The following is a 22,661-nucleotide window of genomic DNA, read 5'->3' on the forward strand; positions in this document are numbered from 1 at the left end:
TCCCATGAAGCCCGGACCCCAGGCATGGGTGAGTGGGGTAAACACCGTCTCTCTCATGCCCTTCTCAGTGGCAGGGGAGGATTTCAGAATGGAATTGATGCTGTGTCTTCACATCAGAGAGACAAGGCTGCCTGCCAGGCAAGGGAGTCAGGGTAGGGAATGGGACCATGAGCCTGCAGTCAGCCTGGACATTTGTGGTCACCTGGCTCTATCCTGGAACCTACCCAGTCACGCCTGGGCAGTCGGCTGCCCCTCCTCCCTGGATTGAGGAAGTAGGAGAGGGTAGTGAGGAGAGGCAGCAGGCAGGTCTGACAGGCAGCGGTGGTCATGATGAGCTCTGTCTGGGGCCTGGCTGTACCGCTCCTTGTCTTCTACTGGAAGGTTGGAGTCAGTGTGAGCTCTCCAGGTAAGGGACAGGACAGCCCCTGGGGCTCCTCCCTGGTGTCGGTGTTGGCAAAGACAGCCCTTTGTGGGCAAGAGAGACATTTTTTGTTAATTGTATTAATGGCCTGAGAAATACACGAGTGTGAGTGTGTGGGATGGCAGATGGGTCAGCTTATGCGGGGTGGCCTTGTGGTGGTCACTGTGAGTCTGGGAGTTAGTCTTTAGTCATGGGATAGTGGGGTGGAGGGCAGAGGGGGGCAGGGATGGCAGCCGGGGATCATTTTGCTGTGAGCTGAAGAACCATGGTCTAAGGAAGCTCTGGTTCCTCCAGCTTTGTCGCCTTGCCCGGCTAGTCTTTGAGACTTGCCTTTTGAATGAAACGTTTGTCACAGACTGCTTGGGCAGGGCAATTCTGAGAGAGGCAGGCTTTCCTGAAAGATGGGAGCTGGCAGTGATCTGTTGCTAACAGGCACTGTGCCGAACTCACCCCATGCACTTTAAAATGGATAATTTTCAGGCTAACTTTAGGTTCGAAGTAAAACTGAACAGCGCTCTCTTGAGACTTCTCATGATGTCCGTGTCCCGACAGCATGAGGACTGCTACAGCTCTACAGCGGAGACCACACACTGACATTGTCACACTAGGCGTAGCTTTTTAAAATTCCACTTTTAAATTTACTGACAGAATTTATGTAACACAGGGCCCTGACTGCATGGAGCTTGATATAGAGACTTCATTTATTAATTTTTCCATTTTCTATGTCTGTGTGTGAAAGAGAAATGTCTTACATATGTGTGGATCCATCCATATGTGTGTGAACATGTGTGCAATGTATGTGTGGAGGCCCAAGGTCGATTTTGGGAACCATCCTTAAAGGCTCTCTCGCCTTATTCCTTCACCTAAATCTCTCAATCAAACCCAGAGTTCAGCTATATATACACCCCTACACACACACACACACACACACACACACACACACACACACACACACACACAAAGAGAGAGGGGGGGAGGGAAGGAGGGAGGGAGGGAGAGAGAGAGAGAGAGAGAGAGAGAGAGAGAGAGAGAGAGAGAGAGCAAGCGCACAAGTACCTGACATATGTGGTGTATGGAGACCAGATGACAGTTTGAATCTTAAATTCAGGTCATCAAGCTCAATGACAAGCAGCTTTACCCACTTGAGCTATCAGGCTGGTCCAACATTACCTTTTCAATCCTCACAATAATGTCAGGGAATAGGCTCGTACCTCTAAGACACTGCCACCCACTTAAGAGCAAGGAGACTTCAGATATAGGGAGAAATTTAACCCTGGAGTCATCACATGCTAGCGGTGCCTAACCTTTGGGCCACCCTGCCTGTCACACATGCTCACAATTGACCAGGCTTATGCTGCAGTTTTCATTCTGTTTAACTGAAACCTTACAATCCCAGGAGGCAGGTGGCCCTCACTCCACTTTACAGAGGAGACAGTGCCAGTGTGGAGCACAGAGACTTGGCCTGTGTCACAGAGTTAGTACACAGCAGAAGAAGGAGCAGAGGCGGGACTCAACCCAGGCTCTGTCCACACTTTTCTCACCCCCAATATGGAGGCATGGGGGAGGAAAGTGGCAACATCCTATGACCCGGGCTGGGCTCTGTGGACCAGGGGCCTCAAAGAAATAGCCTGGGCATAAACGCTCATAAGAAGGCATTCAGTAGCTCCTGTGGACGTGTGTGTGTGTGTGTGTTTGTGTTCGTGTGTGTGTTTGTATGTGTTTGTGTGTGTGTGTTTGTATGTGTGTGTTTGTGTGCGTATGTGTTTGTGTTTGTATGTGTTTGTGTGTTTATATGTGTGCTTTGTGTGTGTTTGTATGTGTGTGTTTGTATATGTGTGTGTGTTTGTATGCATGTTTGTGTGTGTCTGTGTGTTTGTATGTGTGTGTCTGTGTGTTTGTGTGTGTCTGTGTGTTTGTATGTGTGTGTCTGTGTGTTTGTATGTGTGTGTTTGTGTGTGTGTTTGCATGTGTGTGTGTGTTTGTGTGTGTGTGTGTTTGTGTGTTTATATGTGTGTATGTGTGTGTTTGTGTTTGTGTGTGTGTGTTTGTGTGTTTATATGTGTGTGTTTGTGTGTGTGTTTGTGTGTTTGTCCGTATGTCTGTGTGTGTATGTCTGTGTGTGTGTGTGTGTGTGTGTGTGTGTGTGTGTGTGTGTGTGTTGCTCGAGCCCAAATCATTTTCTTTACGCAAGTGAGCTGGCTCCACTCCTGGGCCGATTGCTTTCCTAGGACACGTTCCATTCATGCAGGAGGCTCCTCTCCCCATCCTCCCATGATTTCTAAAGATAAAACTGTAGGTCATTCTAGACTTGGAAGAACAAGTGTGCGTGTATAGGAAAAAATTTTGGGGCTGAGCGAACTAATGGAAGAGTGGCAAAGTTTCCTCAGAAAGTCGTGGAAGTCCTGATCCCTGCTCTGCAGCCCTTGGCTCATGTGGATTCCTGTTTTCTTTACCTACTCTTGTGTGTGTTGTGTGCTGGGAGGCCGAGCCGCAGACCAGAGATCAGCTGGGATCCTTCGGGGCAGGGGCCACCTGTCAGGGCTTCAGAGAGCACTAGTTAGGGCAGCGTGTATTTAGGGCTGCCACAAAGGCTTTGGCTTCTCTGTGCTGCCTTCATCCTCTATGTTTATACAGACAATGACCCTCCATGCCATCCGATAGCACCCAGGGCATAAACCGTGAAGTCAGTCACCGGAATTCACCAGGTTGTTCTCACCCGACACAGGTCTCGGCATTAGCAGATCCATTCCTTTGGTGACAAACAACAGCATAGAAGTGCCCACCTTCCCTCAAAGGGACAGACCCAGCTCAGAGCGAGCTTTCCAGACCACCAACCTGACTCAGTATGTTCCTCTAGACACGAAAACTCTAGGCACTGAAACTGCTCCTAACACCTTAATTGCAACCAGTGCCAATTCAGAACTCAATTCCAGGGACACCCAGACCACCTCTTTTGTAACAAAGACCAGGAAGACACATCCTACTACTCTTGCAGCACCATTCCTTGAGACCCAGACCATCTCTCCTAATGTGTCAACCCTAAATATTCAGACCACTTCCCCAACAGCATCGTCCCTGGATTCCCTGACCACTTTCCCTGCACCACCATCATCCCTGACCACTTTCCCTGCACCATCATCATCATCCCTGACCACTTCCCCTCCACCACCACCATCCCTGACCACTTCCCCTGCATCATCATCATCCCTGACCACTTCCTCTGCACCATCATCATCCCTGACCACTTCCCCTCCACCACCACCATCCCTGACCACTTCCCCTGCACCATCATCTCCATCCACTTCTCCTGCACCATCATCCCTGACCACTTTCTCTGCACCACCATTCCTGGGGAACCAGACTGTCTCGCCTGTTGAATTGACCCTAAAGACCCAGACCATTCCCTCTGTAACAGAGACCAGAATTCTTTCGAAAAGAATACCTTCCAACTTCATGGTTGTGCACACCATCCCTACAGGGACATTGGCACCAAGTGACAGCCCCAGAGCTGGGATGACCACTGTCAAAGCTGGCACAGTGAGTGACCCCATAGAAGCCGTCCTTGGCACCCTTTGTACTGATGACAGCTCTGAAGAGACAAGGAAGATCACAATTGACCTCCTGACTTTGGCACACCCCTCCATGGGAGTGGAGCAGCTGTCTTCAGAGAGCAGCTCCTCCTCTGACAGCTCAGCTGGGGTCCTCAGCAGCTCTCAGGCCCTGGGACCCGACAGTACAACTCCAGCCAAGGACTCAGTTGCCTTCAGCATCTCCCATATTAAGCTCACCACCTGCATCACGGAAATAGAAACAACCATCACCATCTCTGGGACCCCAGACGCGAGCCGCAGCCCTGCAGAAGCAATGACAGCTTTATCTGCTTCTGAGATGTTAACTTTGCCTCCATCCACTGAGGCAAAGCCAGTTGTCCCTAAGACCACAAGCTCATCTGGGATCCTGTCAACTGCCACTACCCTGGCCCTTGCCACCACCCTTGAGGGTACACTCCCTGCTAGTGGAATCACAGAAAGCGAAATAGCAGTGGCCCAGACTCCTACCTCCAGTGGAACTTCGGCTACAGGAGGAACCCAGGTGACAGTTAGAAGGAACCCACTGGAAGACACTTCAGCACTCTCTAGTGAGACACAAAGCCACACTGAGGTTTTTGGTACCATCACAGTCCCCACGGTTGCTGGATCAACAGTAGGAGAAGCAACCTCTCTTGTGAGTTCCACAGCTCTAGACAGCAGTCTCTCAGCAGTGGTCACCACCAAGGGCTCTGCTTCCTCAGAGACTTTAACCACAGACAATACAACCAACAGCTCCTTCCTCACAGGGAGTCGCCCTCCTTCTTTAATCTATTCGACAACAGCTAGCACCAGTGAAAGAACAAACGTCACTTTAACCAAGACCACAGCCTCACCGAAGACCCCGATGAATCCCGCACCCACTGCTTGGACAAGGAAAACCACAGAGCACGATCCAGGTAAGCGAAACTCCCACAAATGCTTTTTGGAGATTTGGAGTAACCTTAAGGAGTTGAGAGGAAAGAAGGAAGTAAAGGCCAATATTACACCCTCTCCCTGACATTTCATAATCTCCTGGTCGGTTGGTAAAATACAGCTAAGATGTGTATGTGATGTAGTGATGCATAGGTGATGTTGTGATGCATGTGTGATGTCATGATGTATATGTAATGTAGTGATAAATACATGATGTAGTGATGTATATGTGATGTAGTGATGTAAATGTGATATAGTGATATATATATGTGATGTAGTGATGTATATGTGATGTAGTGATGTAAATGTGATATAGTGATATATATATGTGATGTGTATGTAATGCTGTGATGTATTGTGATGTAGTGATGTATATGTGATGTAGTAATGTATATGTGATGTAATGATATATATGTGATGTCATGATATATATGATGTAGTGATGTATGTGTGATGTTGTGAAGTATGTGTGATGTCATGATGTATATGTGATGTATGTGTGATATAGTGATGTATGTGTGATGTAGTTATGTATGTGTGATGTAGTGATGTATGTGTGATGTTGTGATGTATGTGTGATGTAGTTATGTATGTGTGATGTTGTGATGTATGTGTGATGTAGTGATGTATGTGTGATGTTGTGATGTATGTGTGATGTAGTGATGTATGTGTGATGTAGTGATGTATGTGTGATGTAGTTATGTATGTGTGATGTAGTGATGTATGTATGATGTTGTGATGTATGTGTGATGTAGTGATGTATGTGTGATGTAGTGATGTATGTGTGATGTAGTGATGTATGTGTGATGTCATGATGGGTGTATGATGTGTGTGAAACTGGGTTTTCCAGATGTGGTTGAGATCTTGGCTGTGCTTTAACCTGAGAGACCTTGGACCTGCCCCTGTTCTCTGAGCCCGTTTCTCCACCTTGTCTAGGGGTGGTTGTAGTGGATGAGCTTCATCTTTTCCAGTCTGGCTTCTGTGAAGGTATCTATTGGTCAGGAGCTCTGCTTCAGGTGAGATCTGTAATGTTATTCAGAAGACTTGACCCTCACGCCTTGGAAGCCTCAAGCCAGCAACGCCCAACAGAAGCAAAGAATGTGCAAACTTGTCAAACTGCTGCCCTGTAAGCATGGCAGAGCACGCCAACGGGGCTTGGGGGCCATATTTGCTGTGTTCTACATCATAAAGAATGACTCTAGACAAACCAACAGAACAACGTTTGGGGAGTTTAAACCTTCATTTCTGAAACAGCAGAAACTTCTCAGAGAAGCCCACTGTCAGCAACTCTCCAGTAAGGACAGCTGTGGGCATCTGCCTCTGCTGCTTACCTTTTTGTTTTTCTGGGTCATTCCTGAGTATCTTTGCCTTGTTTTACCTTTTTGGGCAAGGGAAATACAAACGTCAATCATGAGCTGAGGATATAGCTCAGCGATGGAGCGCCTGACACTGTGCGTGTGCCTGAACCCCTACGTTTGACTTCATGCTCTGAAAATCTGTCTCTGTCATCTCTATCTCTCTGTGTCACCTCCACCATCTCTGTCTCTGTCATGTCTGTCTCTGTCATCTCTATTTCTCTGTTATCTCCATCATCTCTGTCTTGGTCATCTCTATCTCTCTGTCACCCCTGCCATCTCTGTCTTCATTATCTCTCTCGGTCATCTTTATCTCTGTGTTACCTCTGCCATCTCTGTCTCTGTCATCTCTGTCTCTGTCATGTCTGTCTCTGTTATGTCTGTCTCCGTCATCTCTGTCTCTGTCATGTCTGTCTCCATCATCTCTGTCTCTGTCATGTCTGTCTCCATCATCTCTGTCTCTATCATCTCTGTCTCCGTCATCTCTGTCTCCATCATCTCTCTCAGTCTTGATCTATCTCTGTTACCTCTGCCTCTGTTTCTATGTCCATCTCTACCTGCATCACCATTTATTTGGTCTCTATCTCTGTTTTCTCTCTCATCTCTGTCAGCTCTATCTGTATCTGTCAGGAATGGTATCTCTGGCCTGCAAACCAGCACTCAGGAGGCTAAGCAGAAGGACTGCGAATTTGAAGCCAGGTTGGTCTATGTAGTAAGACCCTATGAAAAACAGAAATTAAAACAAAAAAATTTACTCACAACCATGCTATTGAGTATCTTTTTTATTCTGGGCAAAATTAATATAAAAACATTTTGCAGTCAGTAGCAGAACCCATAAGGGAATTCACCAGGTGCTCTGGCTTTCTATCTGGACCAAGAGCAGGTTGGGGAGGAAACAATTTATTTCACTTGTTGGCTTGCTTCTCCTGGTTTGCTTGGTTTTCTTTCTTATACCCCAGGCCCAACCGCCCAGGATGGCACTGCCCACAGTGGGCTGGACCATCCTTCATTGATTAGTAATCAAGAAAATGCTCCACAGGCCAATCTGATGGAGGCAGTTCCTCAGTGAGATTCCCTCCTCCTGGGTGTGTCCAGGCCTGTGTCAAGCTGACAAACTCTACTACAACTCCAGAGGGAATGAGTCTCCTTGGCACAGAGGAGAGACCACTGATAGGACAGATACTGTCGTGAGCTCAATAAATGTTTAAAAGCTGCAAAAGAAACCTTTGCCCAAGTATGGAGTAGCCACAGACACTCAGTCAAAGAAATGTCTAGGAATTCCAGGGGCAATTTACGTTGGCGAGTTTGAATTGAGTTCTGCCCAGTGTTATCTTTAGCATCCATTTTCAGAAATCTCCCCCACCCCGACCCCTGGTCCTAAAGGACATTTGGGCCAGGTGGTGCTACCAAAGAAAACCAGCTTTTTCCTCCCTGTAGGTTCATACTCATAGTTGGTCTCAAAGCTTGCCTCAGTGGGCCTTTCAATTCTGAAAGCCAAAGATGAAATCACACACATAGACTGGCTCCCAGGGTCTAGGTGCAAGTCCTGTAGCTGTTCTCACTCCCACAGAGAACTCTGTTAACAAAACGAGTATGTGTGCATGAGATAGACCACAGGTGGCTCTATCTCACAAAGAGGGTGGCCTTGGAGAGGAGGGGAATCCGCTTCTTTTCCATTTAATTTCTTTCTCTCACCCTCTCTCTGTCTCTGTCTTTCTTGTCCACCTTCTCTTTCTTATCATCGCCATCATTATTGGTGTGTGTGTGTGTGTGTGTGTATGAGTGTGTGTGTGTGTATGAGTGTGGTATTTGTGAGTGTGCATATTGTGTGAACGTATGTGAGTATGTGTATATGTCTGTGAGTGTTGTGTGTATGTGTGTATAAGTGTGTGAGTGGTGAGTGTGTGCACGTGTGTGGTAGGAACAGGAATTCATGTGTCATGGTGCACGTGAAAAGATCATTCCCTTTCTTGCACGTTTCCATAATCCAGGGATTATTCTCAGGTCGCCCATCTTGCTCTGAAAGGCCCTTTACCCATTGAACCACTTGAAAGACTCAAGAGAGAGTTCTGAGCACACATTTCAAGGAAATCTGCTGTACTTAAACTCCAAACCACAACCTCACAGATTATCAATTTCCTTAGTTCAGCAACTATCAGACACAAAACAAAACAAAACAAAACAAAACAAAACAGAAAAACAGTCAGTAGTGGTCGGGGAGTCTAGGGAAAATTCTCTAGGGAAACAAAAGACCCTGTAGGCTGCTGGGACTAACGTAGGAGTCCCTAGCTGAGAACCGGCTAGCTGTCAATTTTTTTCATAAGAAATGTAATGTTTATTTCTATTCTTCCCCGATAGCGAGGGGTCTCACAGACTCTATCCAGTCCAGCTTGATGAAACAACATATCGTTATTGGCTCTCTACTGGAGCCCAGAGAGCTCAGCATCTCACCACGAGAATCCCACCTCTTGTGTAACCTTAGAGAGAGGTTGGGCCCTGTAGGATCTCAGAGCCTGTGAGACTCTTATCCTCCTATGGGGGGATGGGTATTCATAGAGCTGATCTTGTCAAGGTCACAGTTGCTATGATCTGAGTCATCAGCCATCAGGCCTAGCCCAGAGGAAACAGATGCTAGCTGTGAGCAAAAGGACTTTTAACTTGCCAATGTTTGCTTTGACCACTCCAGAAGGCTAATGACTTAAGGACAAGTCGTTGGGGTGAGGGAAAAATCATTTTGGGGCTCTCACATATTCTGAAGGGCTTCCTACAGAGGGAGGAAGGAGGGAGCAGGGGACAGAGTTGATTCCTGGAGACTTTTAGGAGCCGAGACAGCAGGCTGCTGTCTTAGTCACTCTTACCTGGTTTCCTTTAGCTTAAAGGGGAGAAGAGCATGAGGTAAATTTAAGGTAAGTCAACTTTGTATTAGTTTCATAGGAGACAGTTCTTAAATAGTTAAAACCAATAGTTTAAAGTTGAACATAAATCTGGCCCAGAGGTTAAGGCAGCAGAGGAGACAGATACAGCGCAGAGGCATTTCCGATTTCCGTCTTGTCTTAAGGACTTGTCAGACATCCACAGATCCAAGCAGTCAGTGCTTTTAGCAAAAGTGACCTCTGAGCCGGGAAAGGTAACATACTCAACTGGTGACGGCAAAAGCAGTCAGAAGTGTCTACAGTGCATTATTGAGAGACTAAGGCTATGACGCTCAGCTCCGTGATATCCATAATCAGTGATTTTAAAAGTCAGCTGAAGTAAATGAAGCTGGATCGTGTATGTTTCTCTTAACATAAAAGATAGAATTTAGCGGACAGTGGTGGCCCATGCCTTTAATCCCAGCACTCAGGAGGCAGAGGAGGCAGAGGCAGAGGCAGAGGCAGAGGCAGAGGCAGAGGCAGAGGCAGAGGCAGAGGCAGAGGCAGAGGCAGAGGCAGAGGCAGAGGCAGAGGCAGAGGCAGAGGCAGAGGCAGAGGCAGAGGCAGAGGCAGAGGCAGAGGCAGAGGCAGAGGCAGAGGCAGAGACAGAGACAGAGACAGGTGGATCTCTGTGAGTTTGAAGCCAGCCTGGTCTACAGAGAGACTTACAGGACAGTCAGGGCTACATAGCGAGCTCCTGTCTCCAAAAAAAAAGAGAAGAACTTTCTGGTAGAATTGGAAAGGCGGAAAGGCTAAGCTAGGAGGCCTCCTGACACTACCAGCTTCCTGCTGGAAGCACAGCACCCAGCTCAGGGCACCCCTCGGTGGGCCGGCCCCTCCACAGCATTCTTTCAGGGCAACCCTTTGAGGATCACCCTCTCCAGCACTCTTTCTGCCCAGGGTCCTCTCCAATGGTCTCCAGGTCTTAAGAACATTCTAGATCCACTTCCATTTTCCCATCCTCACTCTTCTCTTTGACTTTTTCAAATATGGGGGTGCCCTAAGACACGGTGCACTCCACTCACTCACTGGTCAGGGGAACACGGCAGTAGGCGTAATTACTCTAGGAAGGGAGTCCTCGGTCTGTTTGCAGCGATCTGTGGAGACACACACATTTTCCAGTGGGAGTATAGAGGAGGAGGAGAAGGGGCATGGAGAAGGGGCCCAGGCTGGAGATGAGTCAGCTGTGTTTGCACTGTCTCTTGTCTATCCTTAACCTTCAGGTATAAATGGAGGCTTCCTCCTTGTACGGCTGACCGTGGCCTCCCCTAAGGACCTCACTGAGCACGTCACCAGAGAGAAGCTGATGCACCAGGTACGTGTACACCAGGAGTAAGTGACGGGCTCTTGGGAACTCCAGGGAGCGTCTGCAGGGCCTGGGAGGACAACGACTCTGTGAAAGAGCGTTTGGAGCTGAACCGGGGCTCATGGCTGGCTTTGATCTTGCCAACCTTCTCAATCCTTCTGTTTCTTTTCTGTTTCTCCCCACCCCAGATACAATTTTTTCAGGTCTAGGAAGTGTAGGCCTTCTGGCCTTTGAAAAGGCCAATATTAATGGGAAAGTAACAGAGATTTTGGTGCAAGCAGCAGGAGCCAAGGCAGGGTAGTTTACTCGGAAAAGACACAATCTGAGAAATCTTCAGGCAACCCTTCCAGCTTTGGATATGGCCGCAGCCAGCAGTGCAAACACAATCTGTCTCTCTCAGCTCCGTGCCTTTCATCCTTCACAGTCTTTCTCTATACACATGGAAGGGGCTTATCATCATTTAGTCACACAAAAACTACCTCCCTCTCCCCGAATCCACGTGACATCCAGAGAAGGCCTGGTCTCATTAGCTTACAACATCCACGGTGCTAGTTTCATGTCTGTTGCAGGGAGAAAATAACCTAACAAACGTCAATTTATGGTGGAAAGGGTTTATTTCTAAGTTAGAAGTCTATTGCTGTGATGAGACACCACAATCAAGCCAACTTGTAGAAGAACGAGTTCATTGGATGCTTGCTGTGTCTGAGGGTGAACACCCATGACCATCGTGTCAGGGAGCATGGAAGCAGGAAGGCATGCATGGCACTGTGTAGAAGCTGAGAGCTCACATCTTGAGACAACACGAGGCAGGGAGTTAATAGAGAATGCCATGGGCTTTTGAAAAGCCAGTGACATGGCCCCTCTAACAAGGCCACATCACATCTCTTAATCCTTCCCAAACAATTCCACTGAAGACCAAGTATTCAAATATTTGAGCCTACTGGGCCATTCTCATTCAAACCACCACAGCAGAGAAGTCAAAACAGCAGGCACCTCAAACAGCTCATCATAGCACAGCCACAGCCAAGAGCAGAGGCAAAAAATACGAGCAAGCTTCTCTTCTTCACTCTTGTACAGTCCAGTGCCCAAGCCAAGGGAATGGTGCCACCAATAGTAGGCTAAGATCTTCCCATACATATTAGCTGACTTATTAAGACAACCTCGCACAGACAGACTAAACTGATCCAGACAAGGCCTCATTAAGACTCTTCCTAGGTGATTCTAGATGGCATCAAATTGACAAACCTAACATCACAGATACCATGACTGACATCTCAAAAAACATCACAAATGGGAAAAGATATAAAATAGGGATGCTAGATATTAAACCCCTCGGAGACATGCTCCAGGTAGGAAGGGAGGTTGTAGTGCATCTGAATACCAATTTGGAGGAATTCTCTCACTTCTAGACCATTAGTAAAATTCTGGGGTCTAGGCTCTTGGGAATGCTATAATGACTGGAAGATTAAACTGGGTCAGCTCAGTATAAATGTCACAGGCCTAGCTCAGTGCTGGTCTCGTGAAGTGTCCAAGTTCTGCCTGTATTGTGGACAGTGCAACTAGACCTGGTGTACCACCTAAGACAATGGTGCCTCGACCCTGCCCTCCTGGGTGTCTCGGACTTCAGCCAGCACATTTCATCGTCAATGAGAGTCACATTAGTTCATGCTCTGTGCTGTCTAGTAAAGGAATAGACCCTAAAGAGGGGCTGACTGGCAGCTTTACGATAGGGGTATAGCCCTGCTGCCAGGGCAGGCAGGTGAGGAGTTGCTGTTACAGAGTGGAACTTGCTGTTATCCCTGCTCATAGGATCCCTCGGTGAAAGCAAAAGAAGCCTGCCATCTGTCACTCTCTGGTCTCATCTGGCTCCTGTGATTTTTTTTTTCTATTCTCTTTTCATAATGTAAATAAGTCTTCCCACCCCCACATCTAAGTTTTGCATTATCTTTATTTTATGTGTGTGGACATTTTGCCTGCATGTAATCTATACACTATGTCTATGCCTGGTGCCCCTGGAGACCCACAGCAGGTACCAAATTCACTGGAACTGGAGTTACAGGTGATTGTGAACCACCATGGGGGTGGAAGGAATCAAACCCAGGCCTTCTGCAGGAGCAACAAGTGCTCTTAACCACTGGGACACCTCTCCGGCCCCAGATCTAGTTAGTTTCAGATCTTAGATGATCAGGTCTTAGGACTTCTGAGAATTACTACAGTAATTACTACTAAGTAGACATTGATGGGAGTAAAAAGCAAAGCTCGTCGCTTTGCAAACAAGGGGAGGGAGGGCTCAGACACACAGAAGCAAAGGAATGGCAGAAGAGCAGCTTTGACAAGCATCAGGGCACGCTCCCTGGGACACTGTCCTCTTTCTGCTCAGTGGGTGCCATGCTTCCTCAGTGAGCCATCACAAGTGGGATGTCATCTTTGGGTCGCTGGTTACAAAGCCTAAGTTCTGGGCAGGAGCATCCAGCTGGCCAAGCTTGGCTCTTGTAGTCACCAATCGCTCTTCTGGGATATCAACAGAGAGTAAATATCTGACTCTCTGGATTCTCTTAGTAACAAGGAGGCCCACAGGGACCCTCCTCATGAGGACTTCTGCCCACAAGGCATCAACATTTGATGTAGGACAGACAGGTGACAGGTGTCATCTGTCACAAACATCGAAGTGGCAAGCACGGATCCTCCTGGGAGAGAGAGAGGCCACAGTGGAGTGTGGAACTGACACCTCAACTAGCGACTATTTCAGAGGTCAGAGAGCAACCATGGAGCTCAGGATCAGGTCAGGCCGCTGAGGTACAGAAGTGAGGCCACATGGCATTTATTCTATTGTTGTTGTAATTGTTATTGTTATATTTCATTCCTTTATTTTTTATGAAATTCATTAAGTGTATTGATTTCTGTTGAGGTCTGGCCAATGGCCCGGGAGTCAGGCAGATCTGAGGTTGGGTCCTAGTTAGCTGTGTGGATTGGTTACTTCAGTCCATACTACCTCTACCTCTTATAGAATGAGGTTAAGAGCCCCTTCAGTGTATGGCTGTTGTGAGATTAAAGTGGCCCTTGCTATTACAGGAGAGGGTCAGGAAGCATCGGGATATCCCTCCCATGGCCCCTCTCATCCTTGGCTTACAGTGGGCTCCCAGGCAGATAGGTTGGGTACCCCACCAGTTATTTTGCTTTCCAGCTCCGCCGTGAACTGCACACCCATATGCCACTTGTCCAAGTGTCCTTACTGAGCATCAGGAGGAGCTGAAGAATGCAAGTTGCAACCAGGCATGGCCCCCGTGTCAGAAGAAGTGATGGCACCTGTGGCTCAGATGTTACCAACAAACCACGGCCATGGTTCTGTGCTATGGACTCAGAAGGTTCCCATGAAGCTCAGCTGGCTGGAGAGCCCTCCTCCATACCTGATCACAAGATGTTGGTCTACTTATGCCTGAGTGGGAGAGGCTGGCCTGTTTCCAGTGACGGCCTTCACCTCCTCTGACTGGTTATTGTGTTTCAGTAAAGGGAGACCTGATCACTCACCTGTGTTCTTCTGTTTTGTACTCAATGACACTCGGCGTGACCTCAGAGACTATCTGTATTGACCCCATGTGCCTTAGATGTTTTTACTATGTGAGAATTTGGGGAGTGATTTTTCCCCGTTGCCTGGTTTGGTTTGGCATTTATCAAGACTTGCCCTGGAGCCTGCTGAACTTTGTATTAGTCAGCTGCCACTAGAGTAAAATATGAGATAATCAGCTTCCAATGAGAAAAAACTTATTTCTGTTCACGGTTGAGATGGTTCTGGGTCAAAATAGGGCAAACCCATTGTTTCAGGCCTCAGGTCAGAAAAAAATAGGGTAGATCCATTGCTTTGTGTATTAGGTGGGAGTGCCGGATGGCAGAAGTGGCATGTGCCGGCTGCTTGTCTTATGCCCAGAAAGCAAAACGAAGGAAGAGGAAGGCGCTGGGGCACCCCACCCGCTTCAAGGACATATCCCCTTAGGCCCCATTTCCTAAATGTCTCACCTACTGAGGAACCACCCTAAGGACCAGGCCTTTAACACAGGGGCCTTCCAGAGACACATCCGAACCACAGAGAGATCCTTCAGGGACCATATTTGTTAATCTCAGACCAGTTGAGCCTGGGAGAACCTGGTCCAAGAGAGGGAGGACCACAGAGAACGTCAAATTGGTTTAAATGTCAAGTTATGGACTCAAACTGGTTTAAAAAGAAAGTCGACGACAGGCAGTTACTCTTGCCGTAGCTCATGCCCACCTGCCATTATTTTAAAGTTAGATGTAGTTTGTTTATCTTCTCTCATAAAAGCATAACTTGCTTAAGATTTTAAACTTTTGAAAAATTCAAGAGAGGAATGAGAAAGAGTAAGGCGGGCTGGGAGAAGAAAACCTGAAATACCAGCGCTTATATCCAGTGAGAGTAAGCTGCTCACTCTGCCTGCCCACGTGGGTGTCAAGGGGACCCTACACACTCCGTGCTCCCCGATCTGAAGTTCTTAATCTCACTTGCTGCGTCTCCCTCGACTCAATTCAGCCACTCTGCAACCTTCAGCTGCCCCAGCCCAAATCCTCAGAACCAGTAGTCATTTTCCTTTCTCTCTCATACTTTATACAAGAAAATCCGAAGGGCTTCTCTTCCAGCACCCCACACTCTCCACGATCTCACCATCTCTGCAGCCATCACTCAGGAGGGACGAAATGCTGCCGTCTCTCACCCGTGTTACTCCATGACTACAGACTTCCCATTGGTTCCTGTGCCCATCTGAACATCCGGTCTAGTCCCCGGACATTTTCTGGAGACTTCTCTTCCTAACACGTGGCAGGCCTGTGCTTCATACTCTTCCGTTTCATTCAGAGGAAAAGCCAAGTTTGGGCAACAGTGTGTAGAACGGTGAATAACGGGTACAGCCACAGCCGCCTCTCTAGCCTGCTCTCTGTAATCTCTGTTCCTTGGACTTTGCCCTTCCTTGGATGCACCAGGCCTGCTGGGGTCTGGGGTCTTGGGAGCCTTTGTGTGCATTATTCAGTCTGCTTAGATGGCCTCTCCTCCAGACATCTGCTCAGTGCCTCCTCCCTCTTCACCTCTCTTCCCCCTCCTCAATATACTCTACCCACAATGCCCTTCTCACCCTACATACCGACTGCCATTCTTCTTTGATATACCTGATAAAATATGTATTTCTTTTATTTGCTTTTATCACCGGAGTCCTTCAACTATAATGACACCCTTTGCCCATTGTCACGTCCCTACCACCAAGGTGGTTATTAATATCAGATATCGACCGCACCCGTGCGGAAAGAGCACACCAAACCAACACCAACACGGTTCCATGTGGTGAGATTTAATGGGGGAATGAGACAAGAGGAAGGGGCAAGAAAAAGAAGAGAAAAAGAGAGGGAGGGCGGAGAGAGTCTGCCTTTTATTTGGAATGTGACTTAACTACTCCCAGGTGGAGTTGCGAATTGAGCCAAAAGGTCTTCTGGGAAGGTATGGCCATGGCCATGGCAACGCGACCAAATGGTGTCCCTGCTAAAGGCAATTGCTGATCCCATCACTAGGTTCTTGCACATAGTAATTTGTTGGGGAAGTAGCTCAGTCTTGGAGCAAAACACTGGGTTTCATCCCTGGCATTGAAATAATGACAGGGCTGCCCATAAGCATGTTAAGTAGTTAATAAAAACATCCATCAGCTCTGCGGTTGCTCCAATAAAGGGGTGTGTACAGAGCTGGTGTGCGCTTTCAAGAGAGGCAGAACTGGAGACGCAATGGCAGTGAGGAATGGTGTGATGCGAGCAGCGCGCAGCGTCACCTGGGGCCGTGGTGATGTCTGGGTCCATGCTGTTGCCTGGGTCCATGCTGTTGCCTAGAGCCATGTCTGGGTCCTTGGCTCTGCCACAGCCGAGTCTGTGTTGATATCTGTGGTGTGAGGGTTTGGGATTTAGCTCAGTGGTAGAGCGCTTGCCTAGTAAGCGCAAAGCTCGGGGTTCGGTCCTTAGCTCCAGAAAAAAAAAAAAAAAAAAAGATATCTGTGGTGTGGCCGCCTGAGGCCATGTTGATGTTGAAGAGTGTCCAAGCCAGCTACAGCAATCGAGAGAGCTAGCTCTGCCCCTTGCCTGGACAGCCCAGGAGAGCTGGCTCTGATCATGTGATCTCTGGAGAGCAGACAGGCTACTGCCCAGGCCCAGATACAGGGCTTTGAGTTAGCCCACTCCAACACTGACCCCGTCTATGAGCTGCTGGAGCACATGGTGCTGGTCCCGCAGCACCAGAGCGCAGGATCTCCACGACTCAAGGCAAAAACTGGATCTCAGAGGGGACTCTCGGTGAAGCTCCAGGATTGATGGTGTAACAGAAGGCTGGAGCCTCGAACCACACCAAAGATTCATTACAATGAACGTTTGCAAGTAAAGCTGTGTGGGCAAAGGGTGCACTGTGTGACATACTGTGACACACGGTGACACGCGTTGACACACCACAGCTTCCATGGGGAGGGTTTTTGTTTGTTGTTGTTCTCTTTTCATTTTCATTTGTCAGGGAGGTGACAAGGGCAGAAGTCAGATAATGGAGGGACTGTGAAATAAGTGGGATTGGGGTGCTTGATGTGAAATTCACAACGAATACATTAGGAAAATGTGCATCCCTTCAACCCAGAGATTTTATTCCCAGTTTATTTTAAGAAAATAGTGAAAAAAATCTATACAGAATATAACTGCCGATTTAAAAATCTAAGCAAAACCAAACCAACCAACCAACCAAACAAACAAACAAACAAAAACTCAAGGAATTCCAATAAGGCAGTTTAGATGGATGCAGTAGATGTTAAAACACAATATTTCATTCAGTCTAGAGACATTCCTGTCTGCCTCGATGGTCATCAGCTAAAACCTGCTCTTGCAAAGGATTAGAGTTTGGTTCCTTGCATTCATGTCAGGCAGCTCACAACTGACCATAACACTAGCTCTGGGTTCTGATGCCCTCTTCTGGCCTCAGTGAGCACTGCACTCATGTGCACATAACTCACCACAGATACACACAACACAAGTAATTCAAAATAAAATAACTCGGGGCTAGAGGGATGGCTCAGAACATGCACTGCCCTTCTAGAGGACTTGAGTTCTATTTATTAGCATGGAGGAAAGTTCTTGATACCTTTGATACTTTTGATCTTATTTTTTGAAAACAAAATGGTGCTGGAGAGATGACTCAGTGGTTAAGAGCACGGACTGCTCTTCCACAGGTCCTGAGTTCAATTCCCAGCAACCACAAACTGGCTCACAACCATCTGTAATGGGATCTGATGCCCTCTTTTGGTGTGTCTGAAGATATCGACAGTGTGCTCATATACATAAAATAAATAAATTTTTTAAAAAAGAAAATGAAACTGTTTTTTCCTCCCTACTACTTTTCATATTATCTCTAGAAACTTTCAGGCTTTGCGTTTTAAAAGCCCGTGACAACATCAGTCTAGAGCTCTTTCTGCCCAGCACCAAGCCTGCCTGACTGCAGTGATGGTCATGGACTCATGCTCTAAAGCTGTGAGCAAGCCTCCAATTAAACGTTTTCTTTATAAGTTGTCTCAGACACGATGTTTCCTCACAGCAATAGGGCAGTGTCTAAGACAGGTTACATGAGCAGATGTCTCTGAAATTAGGGCAGTGGGATCTGAAAGCTAAGAAAAGAGCACTCTGTGGTACAGTCAATCAAGACATCAACTGACTCGATATCATCCCAGGCTGTGCTGTGACAAGGTGTGGAGGAAAGCAGCCAGCTTACGAAGGCCCTACACCAAGCCTTTGATCTTCTCCTGCTCTATACTTCCTTCAATTCCAGAGGATAATTTAACATTAATTACATAATTAACATTAATTACATGTAAAGACCTGTATATACAGTGTTGATGATGATTGCTAGTAAATCAGAAAAAAAATTACAAAATATGGGACAGAACAATTGGAAGTACTTGGAAATTATGATTATAATTATACATGTGTCATTATAAATATATTTTATATAAATTATGTTATATAAATTATATATGAATATTACATGTATAAATACACATGTGTGATTGTAATTGTGTGGAGGAGGGAGGAGAGGATCACAGTTAGCAGAGATAATGTCACTGAATCAGCAAGAGGCAAAAGGATGTGGAAAAAAATTCCCTAGCCATTAAGATTTTGAAGGTATGTACAGACAAGGTAAAAACATAGGGAGATGAATTGGTGGGTAAGAGCGCTCGCTTTAAGACTATGGTGACTTCGGTTCAGATCTCCGTCACTCATACAAAAAGCCAGCCGTGGCTATATGCAAACCCCAGTACTACCAGGGATGGGACAGAGACAGGAGGACCCCTGGGCCTTGCCAGCTGGTCACCTAACGTCCTTCACAGGCAATGCACTAGTACACACACACACGCACACACATACACACACGCACACACACATGCACACACACACACATGCACACACACATGCACACACATACACACATGCACACACACATGCACACACATACACACATGCACACACACACATGCACACACATGCACACACACACACACACACACACACACACACACACAAAGCTATGTGAAGCAGTGCCTGGTAGCCAGCCCGTGGGTGTGTCCCACCTGTAAAGGAGCAGACACCACATCGCTGTCTAGTCTGTAGATGCCAGCAAACTGTTGTCTGTCATCCTGGACATTTAGCTCCTTGCTTTGGCCCACAGGAAGGTTCTAGAACATTCCTTTAAAGAAGAGTGAGCAAGGATACTGGCATTTGGGGCCCCAAACAGTTAGTTCCCTTTGTCCCTCAGCCGCCCCTCAGGGTGTCTCTGCTGCTTGTAACCACCTGGGACTGGTGAACGTCTGCTTCCCTTTCTCAGAGAAGCTGGCACCCTGAAGAAGGACTCGCCCCTTTTTACTCCAGGTGCCAAAGTGACAGAATCCAAATTTTAAGAGCCGGAAGTAAACTCGTGAAGATGCGAAAGTGTCCTTAATCTAGTACGCCATTCACAAAGGTAGTTCTCGGGGCTGGGGATTTAGCTCAGTGGTAGAGCGCTTGCCTAGGAAGCGCAAGGCCCTGGGTTCGGTCCCCAGCTCCGAAAAAAAGAACCAAAAACGAAAAAAAAAAAAAAAAAAAGAACCAAAAACACAAAGGTAGTTCTCTGCCAGTCAGAGTGGGCTGTCCCTGGGACACCTTCCTTTCCCTGTCAGTGGCCTATTCTGGGCTCTCCTTGCCGCAACAATCGTGGCCAGGGCTACTAGACAAGATACAGAATATCATGTGTATTGCAACTCCAGATGAACAATTAAAACAAACAAACAAACAAAACAATTGTGCTGGTGGCTTGCCAGGAGCTTAGTTTTAACTAGGCATCCTTAGTTTCTTATTTGCTAAATCTGACGACTTCCCTTCTTTATTCGAGAATGATCTGTATTTGAAAAGAGCACAGTCCGAGCTGTGTAATACGTTAGGTGCTTTGTGTGGGTTAGCAAACAGAGCTCCTTCGGGAGACCTGATCTTGCTAAAGCCCCTCTGGTCTGGATCTTGCCATTCTGGCTGGGCCTCTGCTTCCCGAATTCCGTTCCAGGCATCGTGGCTACACCTGGCCTGAACAGGCGAGGTACTTACTGATACAGTTCACAAGTTTGGAAATTGGAAGCCCAAGGTTGAATGGCTTCATCTCTTTGGCCTCTAAGTGAAGTCTCTTTGGCTAGGTCAAATGGCAGAGAAACAGAAAAGAGAACTGCCTGCTATCTGCAAAAGAGGCCAAGGGCACAGGCTACCCTCATAATAAAAACACACTCCCTGGGAACTAGGGTCCTTTGGGAAAGATCTCAGTCTTCACGAATGTGATTTCCATAATCTAATCGCCTTGTAGTAGGCCCTGCCTTTTGAAGGTTAACCTCTCCAACATGGCTGCAACCGGGACCAAGGCTCGCCAAAACAAGTGTCCCAGAGCATTGGCTGAAGTGTAGGACTGGATGAGACAGGAGGAAGCGAGGACCAAGCCAGCATTGTAGCCACTGATGCAGCCAGCACAGGCAACCGGGAGCTGTGGTAGGGCTGTGCCCCACCATCTGGCTTTTCCACCCCCAGCCTAATATACAACTGCTACAACTGTGTTTATGAAAAGTAGAAAAACATGCTAACCCTTCAGACTCCATAAGAAAACTGGAATGGAATCCATTGTTTGAAGACATAAAAAGATACTTTATATTTAAATAGATTTTAATGAGAAGTATGCTGGTTTTATAAGTAAAAACATTTTGGTGAATATAAAGCCAGTCATCCATTAACTCTGGTGTGTGTGTGTGTGTGTGTACATAGGCAATATCCTTTCCCATGTGCTGTATAGGAATCCATCCATCTCTACATTTGGTCATCTGGCCTTTTCCTATACCCATGGCCTACTAAAATGGTAGAGTCTGGTTTCACTCCCTTTATTCATGCTTGAAGAATCTCAAATCATCTTCATGCAGTCGGCCCTTTCCAGTCTCCCTAGAGCAGGGGCAGACCGGTGGGCGGGTCCTGAGGTATTCTAGGTGCAGCTGCCCATCTGGGACGAGGCCTCACAGTTCTGAGTCCAGAGGGTAGGAGAACTTGTTCATGGAGCAGCCGCAGAAGTGAAAGACCACACATGCTAAGATGGCCAGTAGCAAGAGGGCACCCAGGGCTCCAAAGAGGATCCCGAAGAATGCCCCAAGTTTCACGCTTAGATGCTCACAGCGTTCGCCCCAGGATGTGTAGATGCTGAAGGTTGCGCAGCTGGGGACAGAGAGAACAAGTTGTGGTCAATGAGGAGGCCTTCCCCTCCTGGGGACCAGGAGTCATTATGCAGGACAGGTAGGGTAGGGGATCCAGCCAGCCCTGAGGCCATTTTGAAGTGAGGTCAAAATGGTATGGCTCAGAGGGATGGCAGACTAAGGCACGTGTGCCTGCACAGCCACAAACCCATCCCCTTATCTCTCAAAGGATGCGCTCCACCCTTGACTTAGCCCACCTCCTTTAACCAGTCCTGCACTAAGAGTGGGACAAGAGTAAACAGAGGACAATGGAAGACAAGCCCCTGTGTCCCTGCAGACTTAGAGTTCTCTCCTGGGGAAGACGCAGTTTGGTAATGCATGGAGGAGGCCTATGGAACCAGCCTCAGGGGTGTCCCCAGACTGAGTACCCCTGGGCAGGACTGGGACCAGCCAAGACACTTTGTTCTTTTCCACAAGGTCAGGGTGGGGGGCAAACATTCTTAGGAGGTTCTAGCACCTGGCATTTTACTTCCTGGGTGCCCACTGGACCCTCCCCTCTCTACAGTGCAGTTTCCCCAAGTCCAGAACGGTTGGAGTGAGCTTTTGCGATGAGCTTGGGTTTCAGAAGCAACACACATCTCTCTCCTCCATGCACAGGAGTGCCACACGCTTTCTCCCACTGCCCCCTTTTTCTGTTTCTTGTTCCTCCAGCCACTGAGGAGTCATCCCAATGTCATGTCTTGGGAGGGACCATTGTCTTCCTGGGCCTACTGTGGTGTCTTGTCAAACTTGAGTTCCCCAGTACTATGCTGTCCTGCCCCAGGCCCCTACCCACCTGCACTGGGGCCCATCTGGCAGGTGCTTGCATTGGCCTCCATTGTGACAGTAGCCCTCACTACATGGGGACACACAGGTGACGCCATCCTGGGGGCTGTAGACCAAGTGGTAGCCTTTGTAGCCATCGCACGTGAAGTACTCGTCCAGCATACTTAGGTTCACTGCAGGCAAGAGAAACACGGAGTAAGCAGACCACAGAGACACGGTCATACCTTTCCGGTCAGGCAGTCATGGGTTTATCCTGAGAAGCATCTGGTTAGGTGTACAGAGTCCTGTCTCTGTAGGTGTTCAGTTCTCCGTGGTTGATCTTATTAACGTTGTGTAATGGGGGTCGGAGTGCTCAACAGGTAAATTACTGTACACGCTTACCAAGAGGATGGCTGTTTTCAGGGTCTGAAAAGGCCAGCAGTGATGAGCCCATACTCAGAAGTTAGCCAGAACCGAGCCCAATCCCAGACTCTCCAACTCACTCACTCTCTTCTACCAAGGGCTGACATGGCTTGCAGGTCTGTGACAACCCTCTATTTACTTTTCTCCTCTTCTCCAACGAATCCCTGTATTTTCCCTCAGATAG

The 22,661-nt window shown here is 47.7% G+C and overlaps 2 protein-coding genes across 4 annotated transcripts in view; one reads left to right on the top strand and one right to left on the bottom strand.

Annotated features, from left to right (window-relative positions):
- The first annotated feature begins 296 nt into the window (after positions 1 to 296).
- On the top strand, positions 297 to 14,023 carry Muc20 (mucin 20, cell surface associated). 2 transcript variants are annotated; one of them, NM_001401397.1, is given in 4 exon segments: positions 297 to 406; positions 3,147 to 4,907; positions 10,414 to 10,505; positions 13,681 to 14,023. In NM_001401397.1, coding segments are annotated over 4 exon segments (2,001 nt in total). In that variant the 5' UTR covers positions 297 to 327; the 3' UTR covers positions 13,750 to 14,023.
- A 6,694-nt stretch (positions 14,024 to 20,717) lies between these two features.
- Muc4 (mucin 4, cell surface associated) overlaps positions 20,718 to 22,661 on the bottom strand; it is a 46,668-nt gene continuing 44,724 nt past the window's right edge. For both annotated transcript variants that reach the window (XM_087576192.1, NM_001419613.1), the window contains 2 exon segments: positions 22,086 to 22,248; positions 20,718 to 21,272 (listed from right to left, as the gene is read on the bottom strand). In XM_087576192.1, coding sequence (XP_087432318.1) covers positions 21,077 to 21,272; positions 22,086 to 22,248 — 359 coding nt within the window. In that variant the 3' untranslated portion in view covers positions 20,718 to 21,076.

The sequence above is a fragment of the Rattus norvegicus genome, chromosome 11 (assembly GCF_021556685.1).
Source record: "Rattus norvegicus strain SHRSP/BbbUtx chromosome 11, alternate assembly SHRSP_T2T, whole genome shotgun sequence".
NCBI lineage: Eukaryota > Metazoa > Chordata > Mammalia > Rodentia > Muridae > Rattus > Rattus norvegicus.